This window comes from Mytilus edulis, chromosome 1 (assembly GCF_963676685.1).
Source record: "Mytilus edulis chromosome 1, xbMytEdul2.2, whole genome shotgun sequence".
Lineage (NCBI taxonomy): Eukaryota > Metazoa > Mollusca > Bivalvia > Mytilida > Mytilidae > Mytilus > Mytilus edulis.
Window position 1 is genome coordinate 94,839,376 of NC_092344.1, and position 24,626 is coordinate 94,864,001.

Below are 24,626 nucleotides of genomic sequence, written 5' to 3' on the forward strand. Positions count from 1 at the left end.
TCTATCTGGAAAAACCTGAGATCAGTTTTAGGTGGAGTTAATGTTGCTCAGTCTGTAGTTTTGTATGTTGTTTTTGTGTACTGTTGTTTATATGTTGTTTTTTTAAGCCATGGCGTTGTCGGTTTATTATCAATTTATCAGTTTGAATTTCCTTTTGGTATCTTTCTCCTCTCTTTTACCACCCTTACTTGTTCTTTTGCAACCATTTTTCTCTGTAAACCAAATGAGTGAGGTTAACAACTTGTTATGTAAAGCGTTATAAAATGTAACCGAAACTCAAATTACGCTTTAGGGAAATGACTTACAATCCCACATAGTCGTCTTTATTCGTCCGAATTCTCTTTCCATTAGAAATGGTTTGAATTTTCTCGCTATCAGCGCCTATAAAATAAAACGATTTCACTTTGTGTTTAATATTTGACATTTTATAAGGTCTAGAACCTAGAAATAAATATCATATAAGGTAAGCAAATTAACTTATTGGCGTATTGTTAGCAAATTTTTTATATGGATTTCTTTAAATAAAATATATATGTAGGACTCAAATCTGTGGTGGATTCCAAATATATGGCAGATTTCTAATCTATGGCAAATATGACGTTACAAACGCCAAAAAAATAAAATCTATGGCAGATTTTTGTTTTCTCCAAATCTATGGCAGATCTTCACAATTGAATAACGCAATATTACATCGTCGCCGCCACATATTGCGGAGCTCATATATTTGAACACGATCCAAGATTAAGGTATTTCCCTTGACAACAATATGCGGCATTAAAGGAAGATTTGACATATTATCCGGAATAGGGACAAAATGTGTTGTACCGGCCGAAACCCGCGATGAACAAACTAGGGCATCGTTTTTTTCAGTACCGGATATTTTAAAAATAACAGTTATAGTAAATATTTTACTGTCTATGGCTGGCAAAGTTTATTCAGTGAAAGATGAAAATAACGGATACCAATTTGATTTAAATTATCACAAAATAAACAAGATGTATTAACAATGATATAAGTATTATTTGAAAATTCAAACTGTTTATTTTTATTTATTTTTTAATAAAACACTCCTTTCTTGTTTGTTAAGGGGACTTACTAGTTGTTTAATGAATGGGTTAAATAGGTACCATGATTATATTTTGTTTTACGGGGTACATCATTTTAATCCTGAAGTCTGTATTGAGGTATACTGTATATGAATTCATCATTTCCAAAAAGAAAATGGTTATACCATCCTGATAAGGTTGACCATTATGGAATGCTTATTTCGCAAACATTTATAGACATGTCGTACATTTCCACTTGTTTAAGACAAGTTACTGGTCGTATATGTACTGTCTTGTTCTACATTTGCACAAAATCGTCCATAAATTCGGAAACAAAAAAAATCTGCCATAGATTAGGAAATTACAAAACTTGCCATAGATTAAGATTGTAAAACATCTGCTATAGATTTGGATGGCACAACGTCATATTTGCCATAGATTAGGAATCTGTCATAGATTTGGAACCTACTACAGATTTGAGTCCTACATATATATTGCCAAATCCTGCTGATTCTTTGGAATTTGAAATCGCATCACGGGTGTTATATTCAGAGCAGATGCCAATTTTGTTTTTAATTAAGACGATTTATATATAAGTTCGTCAGAACCGGTGGCAACTCTACGACAGATTTTATCCATCAGATCACTAGTGATGGTGACACAAGACTGAAAACACATTATTTATGACTTTCGAACTACAGTTTACTACTGTTGCCTTTATTTAGCATGTCGAAATTTACTATTGTATTGTTTATTTGTGTCTTTCTCTGTCCTGGATGTTTCTTGCATTTATTTGTACTGTATTCCTGTCATGTAATGGTGTTATGTTAGTGTTATATTAAAATTGCCATAAAAGTGCAAGGTTTGGCTAGCAACAAACCCAGTTTCAACCTACCATATTTTTCTTTTAATGTTCTGTACCAAGTCAGAAAAATAGCAGTTGTTATCTTATAGTTCGTTTCTCTGTGGGTTACATTGTCGTTTGTTTTTTGTTGCACTTTAGTGTTTCTTTTGTTTCGTTATTTTCCTCTCATAAGTGATGTGTTTCTCTCGGTTTTAGTTTGTAACCATGATATGTTTTCTCTCAATCGATTTTTGACTTTCGAACAGCGGTGTACTACTACTGTTGCCTTTACTTATGTATATATGTCGTGTACAAGTTGCAATTTCGTACAGGTTATAACGTTTACACAAATTGTGTACATGTTATAATTTGTACAATGCAAAAAAAAAAACAAGTTATAATATATATAAAAATGAAGATGGAATATTACAGATCAGCTGAATTATCTTTCGTAGAGGATCTTATAACTTAATGTAGGATGCAGTCACAGAAATAATTATATTATCAATACGTCTGAACCAGTTACAACTCTATGAAAGATTTTCAATCGGGTGACCAGTGATGATGATACAAGGCTGAAAACGCATTCTGTATATATAATTCGTATTTAACAGGACAACGATGAAAATTAATTGGTAGGCCTTTCTTCGACCTATAATTGTTAACATTTTATACATTGTTAATTAGATTGAGAGTTGTCTCTACGGCACTTATACCACTTTTTTTTTATTCATATGGTAAACAGTTTTGCCAACTATCAGTACTATTCCAAGTTCCCCCTTCTCAAATGTTCTGTGACTGCATCTTACAATTTGTAGGATCCTTTACAACAAACAATTCAGCTGGTCTGTAACAATTCCATCTTCATGCTTTATGTAGCATGCACTGTGTTACGATGCTAGATTTAAACTGACGAGGAAAGGTAACTCCCGGGCACCGAAAGCTTTATAATTGTAGAGTCTGGGATGTCTCGAGAAGTCTAGCGCGTCGCGCACAGTGCAAGGTGATTTGGTGCCACAATATCTCAGTAGCATGAGATTGAATCCTGGCTAGGAAATAACAAAAATATTTGCTTAAAAATTTACATATCTAACATTGTTGGGCTGTTATTTAGACGAATGAATAACATTAATATACAAAGGTAAAACAGATTTCTTATGCCTTGATATAGCGTTATTGTTACTGGCACGGAACATCATCGTCATCACCAATACACACGTCATTGTCACAGAATTATATAACTTTCAATCTTTCTTTTTCAATTTCTTTTTAACTCTCCTCTTTTTACCTATGAAAGCTAGTATCATACTTTATAAACTGTTTGCTTTATATGCATGTCAATTATATTAAACAATTATTGTAATTTTATATTGTATTATGGAGAAGACTTTATTAGTATGATTTACTTGTGTCTAATCCATTTTACTTTAATACAACAAATAAAATATGTTAAAACTAAAACCGATTTGACGTAAATTCTCCTATTTGAATTATAGCAGACTAAAACACATATCCAAATTATAATAAGTCTTAAATAAACATTTCACAATGCATATATTAGATAAGAAATATCAGAATTGCATGTGTATTTTAGTCTAGGTGCCATCTAATTAATTATTGGGATGACCTCCAAAAACTACCGATGGTCACATAACACGATATAAATATAGACATAAATAAAATTGAGAGCAACCTCGTGCAACTGGATTTTTCTATGTCTGTTTGATTTCATGCTATAGGTTAAAAAAAACAAGTTAATATTCGATTTTACTTGTAAAAGAATGAGGGTTTTTTGTGGATCGAATCAGTCAATCAAATGATTTACATTTGTTTCACTTTCAATGTTGACATTCTTTTTTTTTCTTCCTCAACAGAAGACGCATAAATCATGCGTAATCAATCTCTAGTGTACAGGTTTAATTGAATCTCACATGAATACGGATACGGATTCAATGAGGTCGAATTGTTAACTTGCATGTGAATAATTCATCATCGATGTTTCCTAGTTTATTGTGACAAAATTGAACTATGTCACTTTCCTGAATAGATGAACCAAAAAAATCATTATTTTATTTTTGTATATAATTCGTGGCTACTGCCCCTTTAAATTATGCTAGTAGTAGAAAAAGAAAACATATAACTTTTGATATTTAACTTTCATTTATCAAAAGATTATTGTTCGGGCTGTATTTCCGAATGTGAACATGGAGAATATTATAGAAAAGAAAAACTTAACATTGATTATAAACTTTTTCTATGTCAAAAGATTATTGTTCAGGCTCTTATGCCGAACGTGAACAGAGTGAAGATTATAGAAAAAGAAAAAATAACTTTTGATATTTCAACTTTAATATATCAAACGATCACTGTCTATGTTTTTATGCCGAACGTAAATAGAGAGAAGATTGTAGAAACAGAATTACTTGACAAAGATTAATAATCGAACGTGGCTGCGTACTTACATCTCCCAAATGAATAGAATCCATTGATTTAAAGGGGAACTAGCTACGAGATATATACAAAATCAAAAGCATAATTTTATTTTTGTTCAACCATTAATCAAGTGAAATAGTGAAATAATAATTTGCTTTTATCGGCTGAAATGGTTCAATTTTGTCAAATTAAGCTCATAAACATTGATAATGAATTATTCACTTGAAAGTGAATAATTCGACCTCATTAAATCCGTATTCATGTAAACTCCAATTTAACCCCGTAGAAAGAAATATAATAAATCATGCATTGTCCGTTGTCCGTCAACATTGAAAGTGAAACAAAGGTAAATAATTAGATTAACTGCTTCGATCCACACAAAATCATTCTCATCAAGGTAAAAACGACGATAAACATAAATTTTTAATCTATAATACAAAATTTAACAGACCTATAAAAATCCAATTGCACGAGTTGCTTAATCTATTTATATCCATGTTTATGTTTACATCGCTTATATGGTCATATAAGGTCAACTCGATAGTTAATTAGATGGCGTCTTGGCTAAAATTCACACGAAACGAAGCTACATCTTATTGAGACCATTTCCTGTAAATTGTTTATTTTATACTTTTGATAGTTTGGAAAAATGTTTTACATTATTATAAATAAAATATGAGAATTTGAGTCAAATCGGTGACCATGAATTTGGCAGCTAGTGCCCCTTTAAACTGGTATATGAAATTCAAAATTGTTGACAAAGGTAAAGGAATAGCAAGAAAACATCCTAAACTATCTTAGATCTTTCCCAGGCCACCTGCACTGAATAAAAACAAATGTGTGAAAGACGCCATCGTGATTTGTTTTCACCGTTATGTAATATCTGTGTCACAAATTATCATGGATATGTTCCACTATTTAGGGCCATACTCCAAATCTTTTTCTCAATTTTGGCATGCGACCTATCACCAATCAAATCACGTAAACGGAAGGGTTAGAAGTTCATCGTCTTCTTGTGGCACCTGTCGTGTTGGTGATAAGTAAACAGTTGGTGATAAGCCGCTTGCCAAATGGGGAAATACTAGTGTAAAAGTTTGAAGAACTGAAAATATTCCATGTTATTAGAAAACAGGATTGAAGTACTAGTATATACAATCTGAATTAATACTATAGTATCTATTTGAAGTGACTCATAGGTCCATTGGGCCGGGTGTAATTTAATTGAAATATTTCAATATTGAACATAATTTGTTATACACAATGTCACTATATATAATAAACCTATTGGTATTGTATTTGTATTGTATTGTAGTATTGTTTTATCAAGTACACTTTTCAATGTCTAATTCCCTTAGCAAGCAGTTCATGTAACGTTTTTTTCATACAAAAGTTAAAAAAAATAATGAACTTTGTATGTGGAGCAAAGGCGTATTTGTCATTGAGGTAAAACAGTTGTCCAGCCAAATCCAGTCTTAGTGTTTTGATTGTGCGTGGATTTTATCTAACCGTCCGGTTTTTATATAAAGGGTACCATTCAAAATCAAAATTCGAAAATTAACTGACAACGCGATGGTTGCACTTCTTGCCATTTTAATCATTACTTAATATTCTGATTACATGATAGAATATCCCAATATCGAATAATAGTACTGCAACCAGAGCTCATTTTTTAAAACTTTAATGGTCCGGAAGAACACACACCTAAATTATATATCGATGGAAAGAGGAAAACGTGTACAATAAGAAAAGTTGGGTCGTAAAAATCCAGAGTGGTCACAATTTTGTGAAATTGAGGTCAAAGGTCAGTCCTAAAAATATCAATATTTCAACCACAAGAACAAAAAGGAGAAATATTCTGATATTTATTCAATAGAATGCTACAAAAACGATTCAATCATAAGCATGTGCTATAAACGATGATAAAACGACATATTTGACTACGTATATGAAGAGCTGCCATTACAAAATGGCGTTGATTTGGAACCTTCTGATTTTTTTCCATTTAAGACATAGCAAAAGAAGAAGTGGCCTTGACCTTTTCACATCCATAAACTTTCATATTGTGTATAGTATTTCACTATAGTATATTACAGAATTATTTTCTAAAGTATAAAACACCAGTTTATCAAATTATTTCAATATTTTATCTATCTTTGAAAAAAACAAAATTCAAGCACTGAAACAGTGTTTTTAATTTTGCATCTTAAAGGTTGTGTATTTTGTGAAAATTAGTGTCTAGTTATAGATAAATACATATTGTGTATTTGCAAAGTCTGGACAGAGCAGTTATAACACAAAATATACTATAGTCACCAGAGGCGAATGCGAGGTTTAAAAAAAATTGAGTGTTAAACAAAGTCAGTTTGGTGCATGAACATTTTTTTAGTGGGATAATCCTTGTAAAAAAGTTAACTCATTAATTTTTTAAGGGAAGGATGAAAAATTATACAATGCAATGCCAATTTTCTAATGTTGGAATTCAAAATCAGTCATGATCCTTATATAACTTTTACAAGCGACACACAATAGCTCAAGTATTCATAAAATAGGGACATGAATCAATCTCTTAGTCATCATATGCGGATTCAGTACGCGTAATAGCATTACAAGACACTTCCCTTTTTTATAAGAACAAGTTCGGCGCAGGACAGAGTTTGTTCAAAGCAAACACAGTTTTTTTTAGTACAAATGCTATCTGGAGCGTAAATACCGTCATGATTTGGTCAAACTCGTCAGATATAGTCTTACCTTTGCATAGGAAACACTAAAGAAATGTGAGTACAAAGTTTCGATCAATGGTTGTTCGTGACCCATATTCCAATATGCATATGCATGATGTATCTGCACTGCCAATCCCAAATGTAATGGGGCGAATGTTGCTACAGAAACGATTGATTTTGTAATAGTCATACATTTACGAATTTTTGTTATCTTTAGGGACAATATACGGTTCAGAAGCGCCTTTGTGTTATTTTTCATCGTTTAACTTTCAAATTAACTTTTGAGCCTAGGCTCCGTGTTGAAGACCGGACCGTGACCTATAATGGTTTACTTTTATAAATTGTGACTTGGATGATGTGTTGTATTATTGGCACTCATACCACATCTTCCTATATCTATCAACAAGCTATGCGGGCATCATTTCCATAGAAATACCAAAACGAGGACATAGCTCATAAGAGCACTGGTGGCAGGATGAAGTAATTGTTCTTCTTTTAATGTGTCCTTGATATTTTCAGACACACCTTGGTGTAATTCTGAAAATCTTAATATAGACTTCAATTTTCCTGCAGCAGATATGGCATCCCCTAAATTGAGTTCAGAGCTAAACTCTATAATTCATATCCCTTGGCCCCACTGTGTCTGAATTGTAAGGTGTCACAATATCTAGTTAGTTCTGGAGTTTGGCAGTTTGGTAAGCATCAGAGACAATCTTGGGTAAAATTGATCGGTATATATAGAGGATGTGCTACATGAAAAAGGCTTTTTCTTATGGAAGAACAAATCACATCACTAACAATCGTTATTAATGAACTGACAGCAAGTTCAAATTCTAATTTTTCAGTGACTGTTTTACTTAATTGCACAGGTGTTGACTTCAATAAGTACTTGGTTATGCATGGATAAATGATTACTCACATTAATAAGCACAACTTAAAAGACTGTCAACACGTTTAGAGGACTCAGTTTTGCGTAGTTTTCTGTTTTTTTAAAGGTTTTTCTTTCTTTTACACAAAACCCTGTTTTCATATCCAAACTACAAGGAAGAAACTGAGCGCGAGATCGTATAAAAGTGTCAGGTTGTGAGGATACATGTCGATCAATTTGATCACATATATGGATTTCTGTTGTTTCTAATTTAAAGTTCCCCAAGGGTGACTGGGGAAACGAAATATGGTCACTTGGTCTTCCCCCAACCGGCAGTAAAACGAAGTTTGGCGTCCGTTTAGCTGTGCGGGATGTATCAAGTTCGCAGTCACGTCCGGTCAGAATGGGGACGTTAAATCCGATGCCTCGTGTAAAGGGAGTGTCACGTTCTTTGCACGTTAAAAACCTTTGCATCAACTCTTTCAGGGGTCCGTAGGTGGCATGTTGCAATGGAAAACTTCTGTCCCAATTCAATATCCCATCATTTTCCAGTGGCAGTCTAAATTTTCCCGATCATCATCCCGAATGGCCTCTATTATGACAAAACCTACCTATTGTTTTTATTGTTAGCTTGTTCTCGTCCTGGACATGCATGACATATTTGCCACTGGACTTTAAGCAACTAACAATCAATCAATCAATCTAATTTAAAGACGCACCAATTTTGCCTTCTGGTGCAAGTCTCATAACATCACTGATGATTCGACCACGGAAAGCAGAATATCAAGAGAAGTTGGTTTTAGCATCACCTTTCTCTGTCACACATCAAATCTCTGCGAAACTTCAATAGTACTTTTCCCCCGACCACTTGCATGCATATTAATTGCTCTGAGGTTAAACATTGACGTACAATGTATTTTCACACAATGTCAACTATAGTCATTATCCGGAAAAAGATCTTATCCGAAGGATTTGGTTAACTTTTATATAAAGTCAAAATTTTATTAACAAAAATATAACTTATTTACAGAAAATACACAAAAGAACTACTATATATATTCAAATCACTCAAAAATAGATTAACTTCTCCTACAAAATCTACATAATCACATCGAAACTATCAAATTGATTGTGAATGAAAAAATAAATGGTGGAGCTGATTGACGGATAGGAAATTTCCGTAATTAAAAAAGGTACAAATGATGTTTTTATTTTTGAGTTTTTGACAAAATTGTTTGGAATTTGCCCAACAAAATTTGCATGCAGTATTGCAATAATATGTTTTGTCCTCTCAAATGTCAAATACTGTTTTTGAATCATATGTTTTCTCGTTTTCAAAGAAAAACGCGTAAAATATTTATCTAAAAAAACAGCCAACTTTAAGTTTGAAAGTTTTACCTGGAGATGGTATTATATTTATGTCTTCATCATTCCGATGATCCTTGATGATATGTGCATAGAAAATATTTACGAAAATAGCGGGAAATTTAACCAAAAAATATATTTTTGGATTTTAAGGTAACTACCCAAAACCGTAAATCGAGGGGTACCCCAATTAAAGGAATAAAATACAAAAATGTGACCATAGAAACTTTTTACGACCCGACGAAAATTAAAATATAGATATTATTCTATCATTTAAAACAATTTACAGCCGTGTGTTATTCCGGACCATTAAACTCGTTAACTAAGCGTCTTTTTCGATGTCAGTTGCAGTACTATAATAAGTTTCTAATGGAAGGAAAGTTCTTTCTTAGATGCTGGGGTTTTTCAAAACATTTCGCAAAATGTTTCCAAAATGTCAGCATAAAATATAATTGGTTTTTTTAAGTGCATAGGGCTAAAATAGACTGTAAATTCTAACCTTGTTATATTTGCATTAAACCTATGAATTTTTCTTACATAGAGGTAATTCAACTCTTTTTTCAGACATGCTCACCAGCCGGAACAACTGATCAAAAATTCAATTCATCGATAATATTTGAATAGATATTCGTTCATACCATCCCGTTAATAAAAATATTTATTCATTCGAGAAAAGTGAGGTTTTCCGATCATTGAGAAATTTTGAACTTTAATTAATGAAAGTGAAATGTTCCAAATTAATGTGGCGGAAAACTAAACGAGACAAATCTAACCATCTGTTTGATATACATTATCTAATGAATTGATGCAGGTCATATTCTTGTTTTATAACTATGACTTCTAATAATGGCTATCATAACATGGAAACCTTTTTAAAATAGACTTATTAAGAAGGAATATAGTAACGATACTATTGTCAAGTCATTAAAGATTGCATATTTTGGCGTTAATATTGATTCACTTATAGGGTCTTTACATCGGAACTAAACACACTTATTATTAATAAACCAGTTGTTGGCATGAAAGGGTTATGTTCTTCTCGTATATGTTATGATGGTATGATACTAAACCCCTCACGGGGAGGATTTTGCCTGATATTCATATGATGAAGACATATTTTTTTAATTAGTTTAATTGAAGTCTGGAGCTGGCATGTCAGTTAACTGCTAGTAGTCTGATGTTATTTATGTATTACTGTCATTTTGTTTATTTCCTTTGGTTACATCTTCTAACATCAGATTCGGACTTCTCTTGAACTGAATTTTAATGTGCGTATTGTTATGCGTTTACTTTTCTGCATTGGCTAGAGGTATAGGGGAGGGTTGAGATCTCACAAACATGTTTAACCCCGCCGCATTTTTGCGCCTGTCCCAAGTCAGGAGCCTCTGGCCTTTGATAGTCTTGTATTATTTTAACTTTTAGTTTCTTGTTTACAGTTTGGAGTTCAGTATGGTGTTTATTATCACTGTACTGGTATATATTTGTTTAGGGGACAGCTGAAGGACACCTCCGGGTGCGAGAATTTCTCGTTGCATTGAAGACCTGTTGGCGACCTTCTGCTGTTGTCTGCTCTATGGTCGGGTTGTTGTCTCTTTGACACATTCTCCATTTCCATTCTCAATTTTAATAAGTTTCTACTACTAGTATTATGTGTTGTATTAAAAATGTCAAATGCTGGGTTACATCAAATTAGTTAAAATGCTTACTTGTCGCTGTTAATGTATTTGATCCAACCATTGTATACGTATTTCCAGATACATGTCTCCAAACTTGGGCCTCAATTGTTCCAGTGCTACTCGCATAGAATTCCCACTGGTATATAAACCCACAGCAGGTATATATGTACTTGTCTTGATTCAACAATACTACAGTGCCTACAAAGATGAAAATGAACAATATCATAAACATTACTTTCAATCCGTTTTCTGCTTTTAAGTTGAACATATTTTCTTATAGAAATTGCGTTCAATTGCTGAAAACTACAATTGATTATTTCCTAGTGCTTAATTTTTAAAACTTTATAATTAATTTTCACGAAACATTAAATTCATACAAGCAAATCTCGTATTTGATAAACATACTGAAACGTGTATTCAAATTAAAAAACAATCCAAATGGAACAATTACCAATCTATGTACTCGGAATAACCTACTTATTTTAAGCTGAGTTTTACTTTTCGCATTTGACGTGTTTGTTTATTCTACATTGGCTAGAGGTATGGAAATGGAGAAGGGTTGAGATACTAAGCATCACCAAACACGTTTAACACCGCTGCATTTTAGGGCCTGTCCCATGTCAAGAACCTCTGATTCCCGAAAATTAAAATGGAGTAAAAAATACCATTTTAATATGACGTTCTTTTTTAGCTTTGCATACAAAGTCATGTTCTAATTCCAATAAAACATGGGCTGAACAATTGAAATTACAACGTCAGATGAATTTTGAACAACGCTGGAGATCAACTTGGACATTTTTGTTGGTGTTTCTCGCTAGTATATTAAATTAAAACATTATTAAAGTAAGTTTACATGAGCCCGGTTTTTTTTGGTTTTTTTGTCGTTAAACTGTCGATTTACTATAACGGTTTTGGCTCTTCAATCAAAATGTCGACATTTCGAGCGTGTATTATAGGTCCGCTTCGAAGTACAAAAGTTTAAAGTATTCCTATTAGAATATAAATAATTCTATCATGCCATGCTCTATGCTCATTTTAACATGGGAAGGCATTGACGCTCGGTATTAAGATATTGACACACATAATGCCTACCCATGTTAAAATTAGCATATAGAGCATGGCATGAAAGAATTATTTCATAATTCCACATGCGGAGCAGTATTTGCTACACTTCCGGAGCACCCCGGAGATCACCCCAAGTTTTTGGCGGGGTTCGTGTTGCCTATTCTTTAGTTTTCTATGTTGTGTCTTCTATAACAATGTGTTATGAATTGCTTTATAAAAGCTGAGACGTTAATAGAATATTGTATTGTATTGTATCTATACTATTATTTGTCTTTTTATTTTTAGCCATGGCGTTGTCAATTTATTTTCAATCTATGAGTTTGACTCTCCCTCTAGTATCATCCGTCTTAGTGACATTTAAGTTAGAAAAAGGATCTTATATTTACCTGTTTCGGCATCAGTATGTTCTTTTTTCTTTTTAGGATCCTGTTCCCCAACATAATCATTACCGGTACATGGCGTGATACCACTAATACCTGTAAAGTAAATAGTATTAAAATCTATGTTAAAGGGTATTGTTTGACTGTAAAATTAGGATGAAACTAATTTGCTATCAACTATCCATAAAATGTTGAAAAAAATGCAAATGCCACAACAACAAAAATTAAAAACGATGCAAAGACAAACAGTAGGCCTACACAAAACACAACATTTAGTTTTACCTTGGTTTTATTTGTTCCCTAAAATAAAATTGCGGATATAAACTGCTTGTCTAAATTGTAAAATCAAAAGCGTTACTTGTAACTGCAAAACATCCGCGCAAAACATTAAGTGAAAATGTTTAACCGTTAAATAATGTTATCTTTTCAAGTACGATTTTTACTTTAAAGTGTACCGCGGAGGTGTATAGATCATTCATAAACTAAAACAAATCCAATTTACAGCGCATGAGGGATTTCAACACTTGCAGATCTAAACTTATGATGTCCCATAACCGAATATTTTGAAAGTATATAGGTATGTTAATGAATTATGAAAGTCTTTGTGAGATTCTGTATGTGGGCATGTTGAAGACTTATAATTATAAATAAGAAGATGTGGTACGAGTTACAATGAGACAACTCTCCATCCAAGTCACAATGTATAAAAGGTTAACAATTATAAGTACGGTCTTCAACACGAAACCTTGGCTCATACAGAATAGCAAACTATAAAGGTCCCTAAAATGACCAGCGGTAAAATCTATAAAAACGAGAAACTGATCATATAAACCACACCATCAAACGACAACCTCTGAACAACAGCCTCAATGCGGCGGATTTAACAGGAGCCAATTTTACCCTATCCTGAGACAGTAATGTATTACAGGGGCGGATCCAACCATTTAAAAAAGGGGGTTCCCAACCCAGGACAAGGGGGGGGTCCACCTATTTATCCCCATTCAAATACATTGATCGTCCAAAACAAGGGGGTTCCAACCACCCCCCCCCCCTTTTTGGATCCGCCAATGGTATTATTATAACATGAAAAGACACACTATAAAATATCAATTGAAATGGCTTAAGTCGGTCAAAAAGATAATTAAACAAAAGCAAGTAAATATGAACTGAACGACTAAGTGTGATCAATGACACAATATAATTAAAGGATTAATAAATATTTTTTTTTTTAAATATAGGAACAGTGTCAAAAAGACAATTCTAACCTGGGACGACATATTGTTAAATAAAACAGCGTACACAGGTACATGTATATCAATATATATATATAATTACTTTGTTGTTAGGAGTATGGTTTTCACAGTACGAGAACAGAAATGAATATTTATCGTCAGTAGTCGTAGAATCAATAAAAGTGTGGAAACAATTTTTTATAAAAATTTCCTATGTACTGTCCAAGTTTGGTAAAAATCAAGGATGATTTATGAATCTTAAAAATGTTTTTAAAACGTTAACTGTAGACTGCATGTTATATTAACTGGAAGAAAAAACTATGTTCATTTGAAAGTAATAAACGGAAAACAGTAAATATCTTTTACAAAATTTCCGTCAACTAGATACTGGCTTTTTTTTGTTTATCATAATCAACCTTCTATCCAAGTTTGGTACAAAACCAGGATAGTTTAAGAAAGTTTTTTTTTGTTTTTTTAAAACTTTAACTTCAGAGTGAATGTAATGTTTACTTGCAGAAAAAAACTGTCCACTGGTTTTCCACCAAGTGATTTCAATAAAAAAAAATGTTGGACTTTTTTAACTGATCAAGGAAATAGTACGCTTTTTGTATTGATGTAGAAATATGCATTAAGAAAGTAAAGTATGACATCTTTAAGTATATGCTGCTATCCTTACAGTTCATCGAATAGAGAGAAAACAAAGGATATTGGGCATTCATTCATGACACAAAACCTGTATGCACAGCAAAATGTCATATATAATTTCCGTATGAAATGCAACATCTATAGATAATTGTCCTCTCCGTGACAACGTTGAATAAAAAATGCATACAGAAATAGTCAAAAGGTTTGATCTAATTAGTTATTTCGTGGACGTATTTCATGGTTGTCGCAAACTATAATTATCCAAAAAAAAATATGCTTCTTTTTGTAATTTTAAAGCGTTATAATTCGTATATAATTTGCATATTAGGGAATACGTTGATATGATTGGTCGAGAGGACTTCCGGTAGTTGATCTTGACGTTGGTTTATTTTTCGATAGACGACGTTGACCGAACTTCTTTTCATAACCAATGTAAACAAGATGGCGGCGATAATAACACAGACGTTAACAAAATTTATTTCACTTCACGTTAATCGTTAAAACAAATAACAAAAAAAATAAAAAATCGTTTGAATAATAATAAGAATTTTTGTAGTTTATTTTTATCAGATTGCAAATTTCAAGGGTACATATTTTTGCGTAAGCCAACAATTAAATTCATGCGCCAGGCCTATGCAATGACACAAATATACAACTTACGTGGGATAGAGGTTATGAGTGTGGAAACATATATTCCTATTTCTAATGTTAAAGAATTATAAGGATTAAACGCCTTTTTAAAGGATTTTATTGGTGTATAAACTGGACCAAGTCACTCACAAACATATCATAAAAGTCTGTTTGTGAGTGAATTGGTCGAGTTTATACACCAAAAAAATCCTTTTAAAAGGCGTTTAATCCTATAATAAGAGTGTGCAAATTTTAATTATGAAGCGCTTTCTTTGTTAAAAATAGAAACTTTTAATTCTTAAATAAAATCAAACATAAATAGTAAATCTGTTGTATTTATTATTCCTACTTTTAAACCATTGACAAGCATTCATTCACTGACCAACATTCATATCTTTATGTCACTTATATATATATGGGCGTTTTTCAATAAAAACGTATTTTCTTGTCCTATCCACTTTAAAAAAAATGTGTTTGATCTTTGCAAGTAATTTTTTGTGCAGTCAGTATATTGAATTAGATTTAACATTTTTAAGCAAAGAAACAGTTTATTTTTAGAGGGATTGATAAGATATTGACTCCTGAATGGTCCAAAACAACCAAAACCGCATGTCCCTAGACCGCCTGTTCAACATTCATACTCTAAAATATCGTAAAAAAATGAAGAAATAAATGTTTTTTTACTTTACATAAGTTCTTTAATAATTCAAAAGTATGTTCAGAGCCAACATATTCTAATAAACACATTTCAATATAGGTTTTTTAATTTCAGAAGGTGTGTCCCTCACAAAATGTCCACTACGAAACGAAGTCATTAAAATTTGCCAATAAACAGTTTTATAAAATCAATGTAATTTTTGTTTGCAAGAGATATATACATTAGGGTCTTACAAAAGAAGTGATGCTTTTATAATGGCAAAAAAATTGTTGGTAAGAAAAATTGAGCACACCAAATGGACCAGAGTGATACCGTATTTTTGATAATGTCCCCTACGAAACGGGTCAAATCTCCTTCAGTATCTGGTTTTAAAATTATGAAAAAAATATCAGTGTACAGCTTGATAAATGCTTTGATGAATACAATCAGTCTTGTTATTATTGCAATATAGGGATTGTGGGGAAAAAATAAAACATGCGAATACGTCCCTTATGAAACGGTCCCTTACGAAACAAGTATGGGAGAAAAACGTTTCGTAGTGGACACTACCACTACCATGGAGTTTTTTTTTAAATCTTTTTTCAATGATATTCGTGCAAAACAAATAACAAGGGTTAGTTTCATGTAATTTTTATTATGTTTTTATTAACATATAATAGGGTTGATGTCTACTACGAAACTTTTTGTCCACTACGAAACGGTGTTGTCCACTACGAAACGGTGTTGTCCACTACGAAACGTGAGTTGAACCTTCATATGTGAAGTACTGTCTAATCTTTATCGATAAAAATGGTTTTCCAATTCAGAAAAAAAAATGATATTTTTCTAGTATTTAAAGTAAACAAACTGGAATGTCTATAGGAAACATTTAAAATTGCAAAAAATATGTGTGTTTAGAAGAAATTTCGTACGAAACAGTACACAAATTATGAAAATAATATCATTTTAAAGAATATTTAAGATTGCACTTTTTGTTTACAAACAGGTCTATTATAGAAGTATTCAAAATAACTCTTGAAATTAAATTTTAGACAAGTTGATTTTCCATTTTTTTTAGGTCTGAAAGTTACGCTTTTATTGAAAAACGCCCATTATATATAATGCTTTGGATTAGAATTAGCAATGGGGTCGTTTTTGTTTATACTGTATTATCAGCTATGGAGCAGCAGTATGGGGAGATAAAAACTTTTCCTGTGTAAACGCGGTTCAGAATAAAACGATTCGCTTTTTTATGGGTGTTGGACGATATACACCAAACACGGCGATAATCGGTGACTCGGGATGGATACCAGCTAATATAAAACAACGGAACAGTGTCAGTAACCAGTGGTGTAGGCTAAAAAGCATGAACCGTAATAGACTTAACTAAAAAATTTCAAGTGGTCAGAAGTGTGTAGCTTGAACGCACGTAAATGTAAAAACTGGAACTATAGAATCCGTCAACATTTTTTATCAGCAGACATGATGATCCTGTATAACGCTGAAAATGTGGATAAAGCCTAAGTTAAGGATGTACTATATGACAAACTTTTATCTAAATTATACAATGAATGGTCAAACAATCTCAATAAAACTTGGTAACGGTGGAAATAAGTTGGGGACATATAGAACTTTTAAAACGTCATTACACATCGAGGAATACATGTAAAAAGTGATAGTTCCATCGCATAGAAGAGCATACGCGCAGTTTCGGTGTGGTGTTGCACCGATCCGCCTAGAGACTGGACGATTTGAGAGGCTACCCGTGCAAAAAAAAGAGGGACGAAAGATACCAAAGGGACAGTCAAACTCATAAATCTAAAACAAACTGACAACGCCATGGCTAAAAATGAAAAAAGACAAACAGAAAAACAATAGTACACATGACACAACATAAAAAAATAAAGAATAAACAACACGAACCCCACCAAAAACTAGGGGTGATCTCAGGTGCTCCGGAAGGGTAAGCAGATCCTGCTCCACATGTGGCACCCGTCGTGTTGTTTATGTGATTACAAATCCGGTAAATAGTCTAATTCGGTAGGTCAAATTCATGAAAGGGAAGGGGATTGTAGTTACGACGTAAGAAACATATCCGATATCATTTGTGAAACGGTTATTCCATAACGGTCAACCAACTCGTGATGGCGTCCGTAAAATTTACGAAGGGATGATTTCAACTTCACCATTTGGAACTCTTGGTTCAATAGCTTCCTTGTGAGCAGTAACCCTCTATCAAGAAAATCATGATAAGAAATGCAAGCACGGGAATATCGTATCAATTGGGAGATATATACCCCGTGTGCAGGTGCTGCTGGAATGTTGCTACTTAGAAATGGAAAGTTCACAATTGGAAAGCTGAAATCATCTCTTTTGTCGTAAAGTTTTGTTTTCAACCGACCCTCATTGTCAATTTCTAGATGTAAGTCAAGATATGAAGCCGACTTAACTGTATCTGTAGTATCCTTTATCTCCAATTCGATGGGATAGATGCGTTCCACATAGTCACCAAATTTTGAATTGTTTAGTGAAAGAACGTCATCTATATAGCGGAAAGTAGAGTTAAAGGATATTGCTAACTTCTTATCTTTCTTCCTAAGAAGTTCCTGCAAGAAGTCAGCCTCATAATAATAAAGAAACAAGTCGGCAAGTAGAGGGGCACAGTTTGTTCCCATTGGGATGCCGACAGTCTGTTGAAAAACACGTCCTCCGAACGTTACAAATATGTTGTCAATCAAGAAATCAAGCATCTTGATAATTTCGATTTCAGAGAATTTTTTGTTTGAATCAGAATGATTCTTTACAAAGTATGATTTATCCCTCCCTAAGACAAGATACTTGTATCTACGTTGGCCATTCTTTTTTATGAAGCAAAGTAATACCAACTGTTTCAATTTGTCTTTTAGTTTGGAATGTGGAATACTTGTATAAAGAGTAGAAAAGTCAAATGTTTTAATACTGTTACAAGATGAAAGAGAGTTAGATTGTATGTACTCTAAAAGATCTGTGCAACAAAGGACTTGCGAAACCTGTAAAAACATTGTTGAAACTGAGGAACATGTCTTGTTAGAGTGTACTTTGTACGATGATCTACGCAATGAACTTTTTAAAATTATTTAGTCAGAAATTTCATCAAATCTAAGGCGAAACGAGCGCAAATGTCACCCTAACACTAATCGTTGTAGACTCTTATGTGACATGTTAATGCGTATGTTTGGTTAATTTATGTTGCCATATTGCTTCAATCCTGATGTACAAACTTATAAAGCGGGATCCGAAAGTATTTTGTTATATTTTTTCCAATTTTAAAAGTTTTGCTTCATATCTGTGTTTTTTTTTCATTTTGCCAGTGGTTTTTTTTCCTTTTTTTTTTATTATTATACTTATCCTTGACTTGTATAGAGTAGACATAACCAATGTGTATTTTGATATAAATTAACGTAGTTTTAAAATTTTGTGGTCTTGCATTTTTAAAATGTTAAATCAAGAAACAAACAGTACAAAACAAATACACTATAAAAAGAGCTTTTTCTAAGATATATTATATATACTAAATTTTATTTCAATCTTACCATATATTTGCAGTAAAACAAGAAAAAGGCGAAGTAAACTGTTCATTCCAATATTATTATTATTTTTTAAATCATGTATACCTATGCATCATCATTTAACAAACAGAAATGATCGTTCGCATATAGAAATCCGGTCATTTAAAAATGACCGAGAAATAATTGTTTACATAATTATCAAATATGATTGGTTATAATTTTTAGTTCTTTTCTATTATCAATGAAAAGTAGAGACTAAACATGGTAAGGTTGTTTGAATTGGTTACAAATGACCTTTTGTTGGCTGACGTCAGCAACTTCATTCTGTGAGGAATAATCCAATTAATTCATAAGATTATATGCTAAAAAAAGGAACAGCTCCTACATACCGGAAAAAAATTGAACTATTTTCATTCTAAACCAAAGACTGAACAAAAATTAGTAAATGTTTACCCATTATTGTTAAATATTTATACCCTACAAACAAATATTCCCGTTTGAATGGTTTTACACTAGTCATGTTTGGGTCCCTTTATAGCTTGGTCATTCTGGTCAAATATTCAATACTGATTTTTTCCCCTGCTAATATGACTCTTCCTTCTTTATAACTCTGCATACCTATCCATTTTTTGTTTAATTTGCCTTTCTCGTGTATGACTTGTACAGTTCTATGGGATTGTGACTTTTGATATTCCTGTTAACGGTAGTCGTGTTCGTTTATTCATCAATACTTGTAAAAAGTTAACTTTAATTAAGATAAAATAATAAAAAAAAAAAAAGGACTAATCACGTGAAATTAAATGTTGTTTTTGTCATGAATATTTTGTAGAATTGCTGATATTTTCCCTGTAGTTTAATCCTTTGAAATTGATATGTTCATGTGTTGATAATAAGTTTTTTCCCCGTACGATTAACCAGAATGATCATGTATTGAAACACTTTAGAACGTAAACTACATATCATGGTTAAACGTTTTACGCCTATTTGACAATTTACAAATCGCTTTTCCGTAGAAATTATATATAGATTCAACTTTAACTACAAAACGACTAATAGATAATAAGGAATAAATTAAGATCTCGTCAAACCTAGTTTAAACCCGCCGTTTGTGCATGTGCCTGTCCTAAGTAGGCATATTTGTCAGTATTTTTTTTTCCCCCGTCAATTTGAGAATACGCAGAAGATGACAGATCTGTTATAGTTTTGTTATTTTTTTCGACTCGGAGTAATTAAGAGCTTGTTATATTGTGATTCATACCCATCTTTACTTGAATATAAAAAAGAAGATTAGGTACGATTTCCAATGAGAAAAACCATATGACTCAAAAATGACAACTATAAAAGGTCATCGTAAGGCCTTCAACAATGAGCAGACACCATATCGCATAGTCAGCCATAAAAGGCCCAGAAATTACAAATGTAAAACAATTCAAACGAGAAAGCTAACGGCTTAATTCATGTTCAAAATAATGAACGAAAAACAAATGACAACAGACTTGGGACAGGCACATACAGAATGTGGCGGGGTTTAACATGTTGAAGACCGTATGTTGACCTCTGGATGATTTTTATGTCATTGGCCCTGTGGTGTAATTTACGTAAATCAGACATCTTCTGTCGACTCATTCATATATGGAAATAGTAAACATATAGAAATAAGAAGATGTAGAATGAGTGCCAATGAGACAACTCTCCATCCAAGTCACAATGTGTAAAACCGTGTACGTTTAGAGGTCAAAGTACGGTTCCTGAATAGTACGATGCCTGAATCAGTTGAATATTGGGAAAATCGTCAATAAAAACTGTAACTAAATCGCTGTGCGATCATTCATCTACCATAAAGAGGCAGAACGATACTCGATTAATCTAAGAGCAAAATAAGTGTATATAACGGTTTTAAATCTTACCGGAAACGCGTGTTTATTTTTCCCTTGATTGTTAGAGAACACAAGAAAAGATGCGCCTTCTATTAAAAACCGGTTTGAAACAAGTATTTGTTCTCACAGATCGACATTCATTCATTTAACTACGTCAAGTAATGTTAGTAAACTTATGTTCTTATTTGAATTATGTAAGTTAACGATCAAAATATAAATAATATAACATAAGAAAGGGTTAACCAAGATTTATTTGAAATTCAGAGTATCTTTATTGTGTATTTTAATATAGAATTTCTAATTTTTGAATGACAGTTCGTCATTTGGTCATTTCCTTAATAAATATACAAATTGTTAAATGTGTGCACGCTATTGGTTTGATGTTTGATTTATACTATCGAATTCATTCAAAATATGGACATTCAATAGCGTATGATTCAAACATTTGAGAAAGAAACAAAAGCAACAAAAAAGTAGGTTTTGGGGCTACTCGGTCAATTTACAAAAAATAAAAAGCAAAAACACTTATTCTGACATCGGACTCGGGCTTCTTTTAAACTGAGTTTTACTGTGTGTTTGCTGTTTAATGGGCTTTTTTTGTTGTTTTTTTTTGGGGGGGGGGGGGGGGGGGGGAGTTGAGATCTTTTAAAAAAAAAATCGCGCCTATCCCAAGTCAGGAGACTACGGCCTTTGTTAGTGTGTTTATAGAATATAATATTTTTATTTCTCAAATGTGTATATATTCTTCATTGACGCTTATGTTTTTCCTTAAATTGTCCTTTTTATTTAAAATAGAATACAATAAAAGGGAATATGATAAAATACTTTATAATGAAAGTGTACTATCATACTTTGAGGTGCCTCTTGAAAAAAAAATTATGGAAACGTTCAGCAGTAATTTATGTTACCTTGTCCTAGATGGTTTTATATCTTTAGAGACAGAAATCTTCATTTCTACCAATCACACCCAAGTAAAGAAACAAGAAAAATGTGAACCAAATATAGAATAAGCGATCATTGTCTCTTTTAATAGAAACTGGACGATATACCAAAATACCACGAAATAAAAGAAATTGTAAAATATGTAATATCTTAGACGATGAATTTCATTTTTTCTTTAACTGTAAAATAAATGAAAATAAAAGAGAAATCTTTCTAAAATCAGTATATACAAAAATATGTAAATTTTAATACACTTAATTTTACTGATAAACTCGTGATTATACTAAATCCATCAACACCAAATGATGTAAAAGCATTTGTTTCTTTTATTAAATATCATTAAAGAGTCATTATAATATTGTCGAGTTTTTATTATGTTTGATCATGTTTGTTTTGTCAATGTATTTGCCATAACCAAAATTGGTTTTTGTCTGTTTTGCAAATATAAAGAATTATTATTAATCATTGCAATAAATACTGACAAATATGGACCTTGACCTTGATCCAACAAAAATAGAAAGGTGTACTTCTGAACTATTTTTTTGGTTAAATGTACTGATAAAATTGAGAAAGGAAATGGGGAATGTGTCAAAGCGACAATAACCCGACCATAGAGCAGACAACAGCCGAAGGCCACCAATGGGTCTTCAATGTAGCGAGAACATTCCGCACCCGGAGGCGTCCTTTAAGCTGGCCCCTTAAAAAATATGTTTACTATTTCAGTGATAATGGACGTCATACTAAACTCCGAATTATACACAAGAAACTAAAATTAAAAATCATACAAGACTAACAAAGTCCAGAGGCTCCTGACTTAGGACAGGCACAAAATTGCGGCGGGGTAAAACATCTCAACCCTCCCCCTATACCTCTAGCCAATGTAGAAAATTAAATGCATAACAATACGTGGTCTATGGTCTAGTTTGACTTATGCGATGAGTCACTATTGTCAACATCCAATTCTTGATGAGTTACCGTACATGGCCAAAAGTGTTCGTGGCCTACATTTTTTTGCTATGTATTTCATAAAAAAAACACATTTAAAAAAAATGTTAAGGCATTTATGGTTTAATTTGGGTGAAAAGATGAAGAATTTTCCACTGAATAATTTTACATCGCGATAACCGTAAGGGCATTAGATTTCCGTAACTTTCGTTTTGGGTTTATAACACCTATAAACATGATAAATACGTGGATATTAACGAGTGCAAAATAACATCGTGTGTTATAAAAACATCTCTTCAATGATTTCTGATAAACATATTTTTGTTCCCAACATAACTTAATAATATGAAAATGTTTCGTCATTTAATCATCATCCACGCACGAACTTGTCACAGAAAAATATTTCTGTAGATTAACCTCAGTTTATAGAGATGTGATATTTTCTGTGACAAGAGCTTTTGACCATCCACAAGAACTTGCGGTCATCCGATGTTCAGTACTTCAGTACTATGATTTATTTAGTCATATAGTTTGTCTTCAGTTGTGTTTGTTGATTCTTGATTTGAACACAGCTTACAAAATAATACAATTTAATTTGGTTGAATGAAGCATTCAAGTTCAAGTTCAATACTTTATTATAGTCTCATCAGATACAATGAAAGTAATCCACAACATAAGTACAAATAAAATAAACAAATAAACCCGTAACACTTCCGCCGTTTCTATTGATACCAAGTTGCTTAAATCAAACCAGAAATGACCCCAAAATATTTTTGAAAAATGCAGTTTTATATGAAATTAATATAGTGAAAAATCTCAAGTGACGAATAATTTTGGCCACACTCCGTATACATTAGCATAATGTGCTGAATCATATAAGTGGGAGCATATTCTTCTTAAATGTTAGCAAATCAATTAAGGCCGAATGTACTAAAATTGTAGATGATTATTATAACTGTGAAACGTTAAGTGTCTTTATTTGAACTTATGTTTCTAGTATTTATAATTATAGTTGTGCAGTATGTCTGTAATCATAAAGCTGATGATAAAGAGAAAGTACATTAGTGTTTTATAAAACGTATTCTAAAGTTTCTTTAAACTGATGTAAATAACATGGTTTACTACATGAATTGGGACGTTACCCAATGTATTATGAAAGACACAGAAGAATGATTCAGTTTTGATTCAGTTTTGATTCAAATTATTTTTAAAAATACTGTTAAATGTATACTTAAGGCATGTTATAAAGAAATGTTGGAAAGTTCATTTAAAAAGCCAAAAGAAAATTGAATTTGGCATGTTCACTCAGAGACATTTTTTGTAGATATGGTTTTCATAATGTAGGGCTAAAACAAAGCGTAAATAATGTTAATGTATTTATACATGTGTTAAACAAGAAATGAAAGATACCTTTATAACTCATGTTTATCCTTTTTATACGCCCGTCAAAATTTTGACGGGACGTATTATGGTATCCATATGCCCGGCGTCCGTTTGTCCGTCTGTCCGTCTGTCCGGCGTTCACATGTCGCACCGTAACTTGAGAACCGCTTATCCAAATCTCATGAAACCTAATATAGTTGTTTCTTATAATGGTCAAACGATCTGTATAATTTTTGGTGAAAATAGGATTTCAACTTTTTGAGTTAAATGACAGGGGGTGTGTATTTTTCACATGTCGCGCTGTATCTCAAAAACGATTTCTGATTATTGTTTTCAACTTCACACACTTCTTAATTATATTAATCCAAAGATCTGTATACTTTTTTGTGA

The 24,626-nt window shown here is 32.4% G+C and overlaps 1 protein-coding gene across 1 annotated transcript in view; it reads right to left on the bottom strand.

Annotated features, from left to right (window-relative positions):
- The window catches only part of LOC139492064 (protocadherin Fat 3-like), a 45,115-nt gene extending 23,197 nt beyond the window's left edge, over nt 1-21,918 (bottom strand). The window contains exons 1-4 of the mRNA XM_071280226.1: nt 21,875-21,918; nt 12,404-12,540; nt 10,983-11,150; nt 306-381 (exon numbers count right to left, since the gene is read on the bottom strand). Coding sequence (XP_071136327.1) covers nt 306-381; nt 10,983-11,150; nt 12,404-12,540; nt 21,875-21,918 — 425 coding nt within the window. The remainder of the gene's footprint in view (nt 1-305; nt 382-10,982; nt 11,151-12,403; nt 12,541-21,874) is intronic.
- Nucleotides 21,919-24,626: the final 2,708 nt, after the last annotated feature.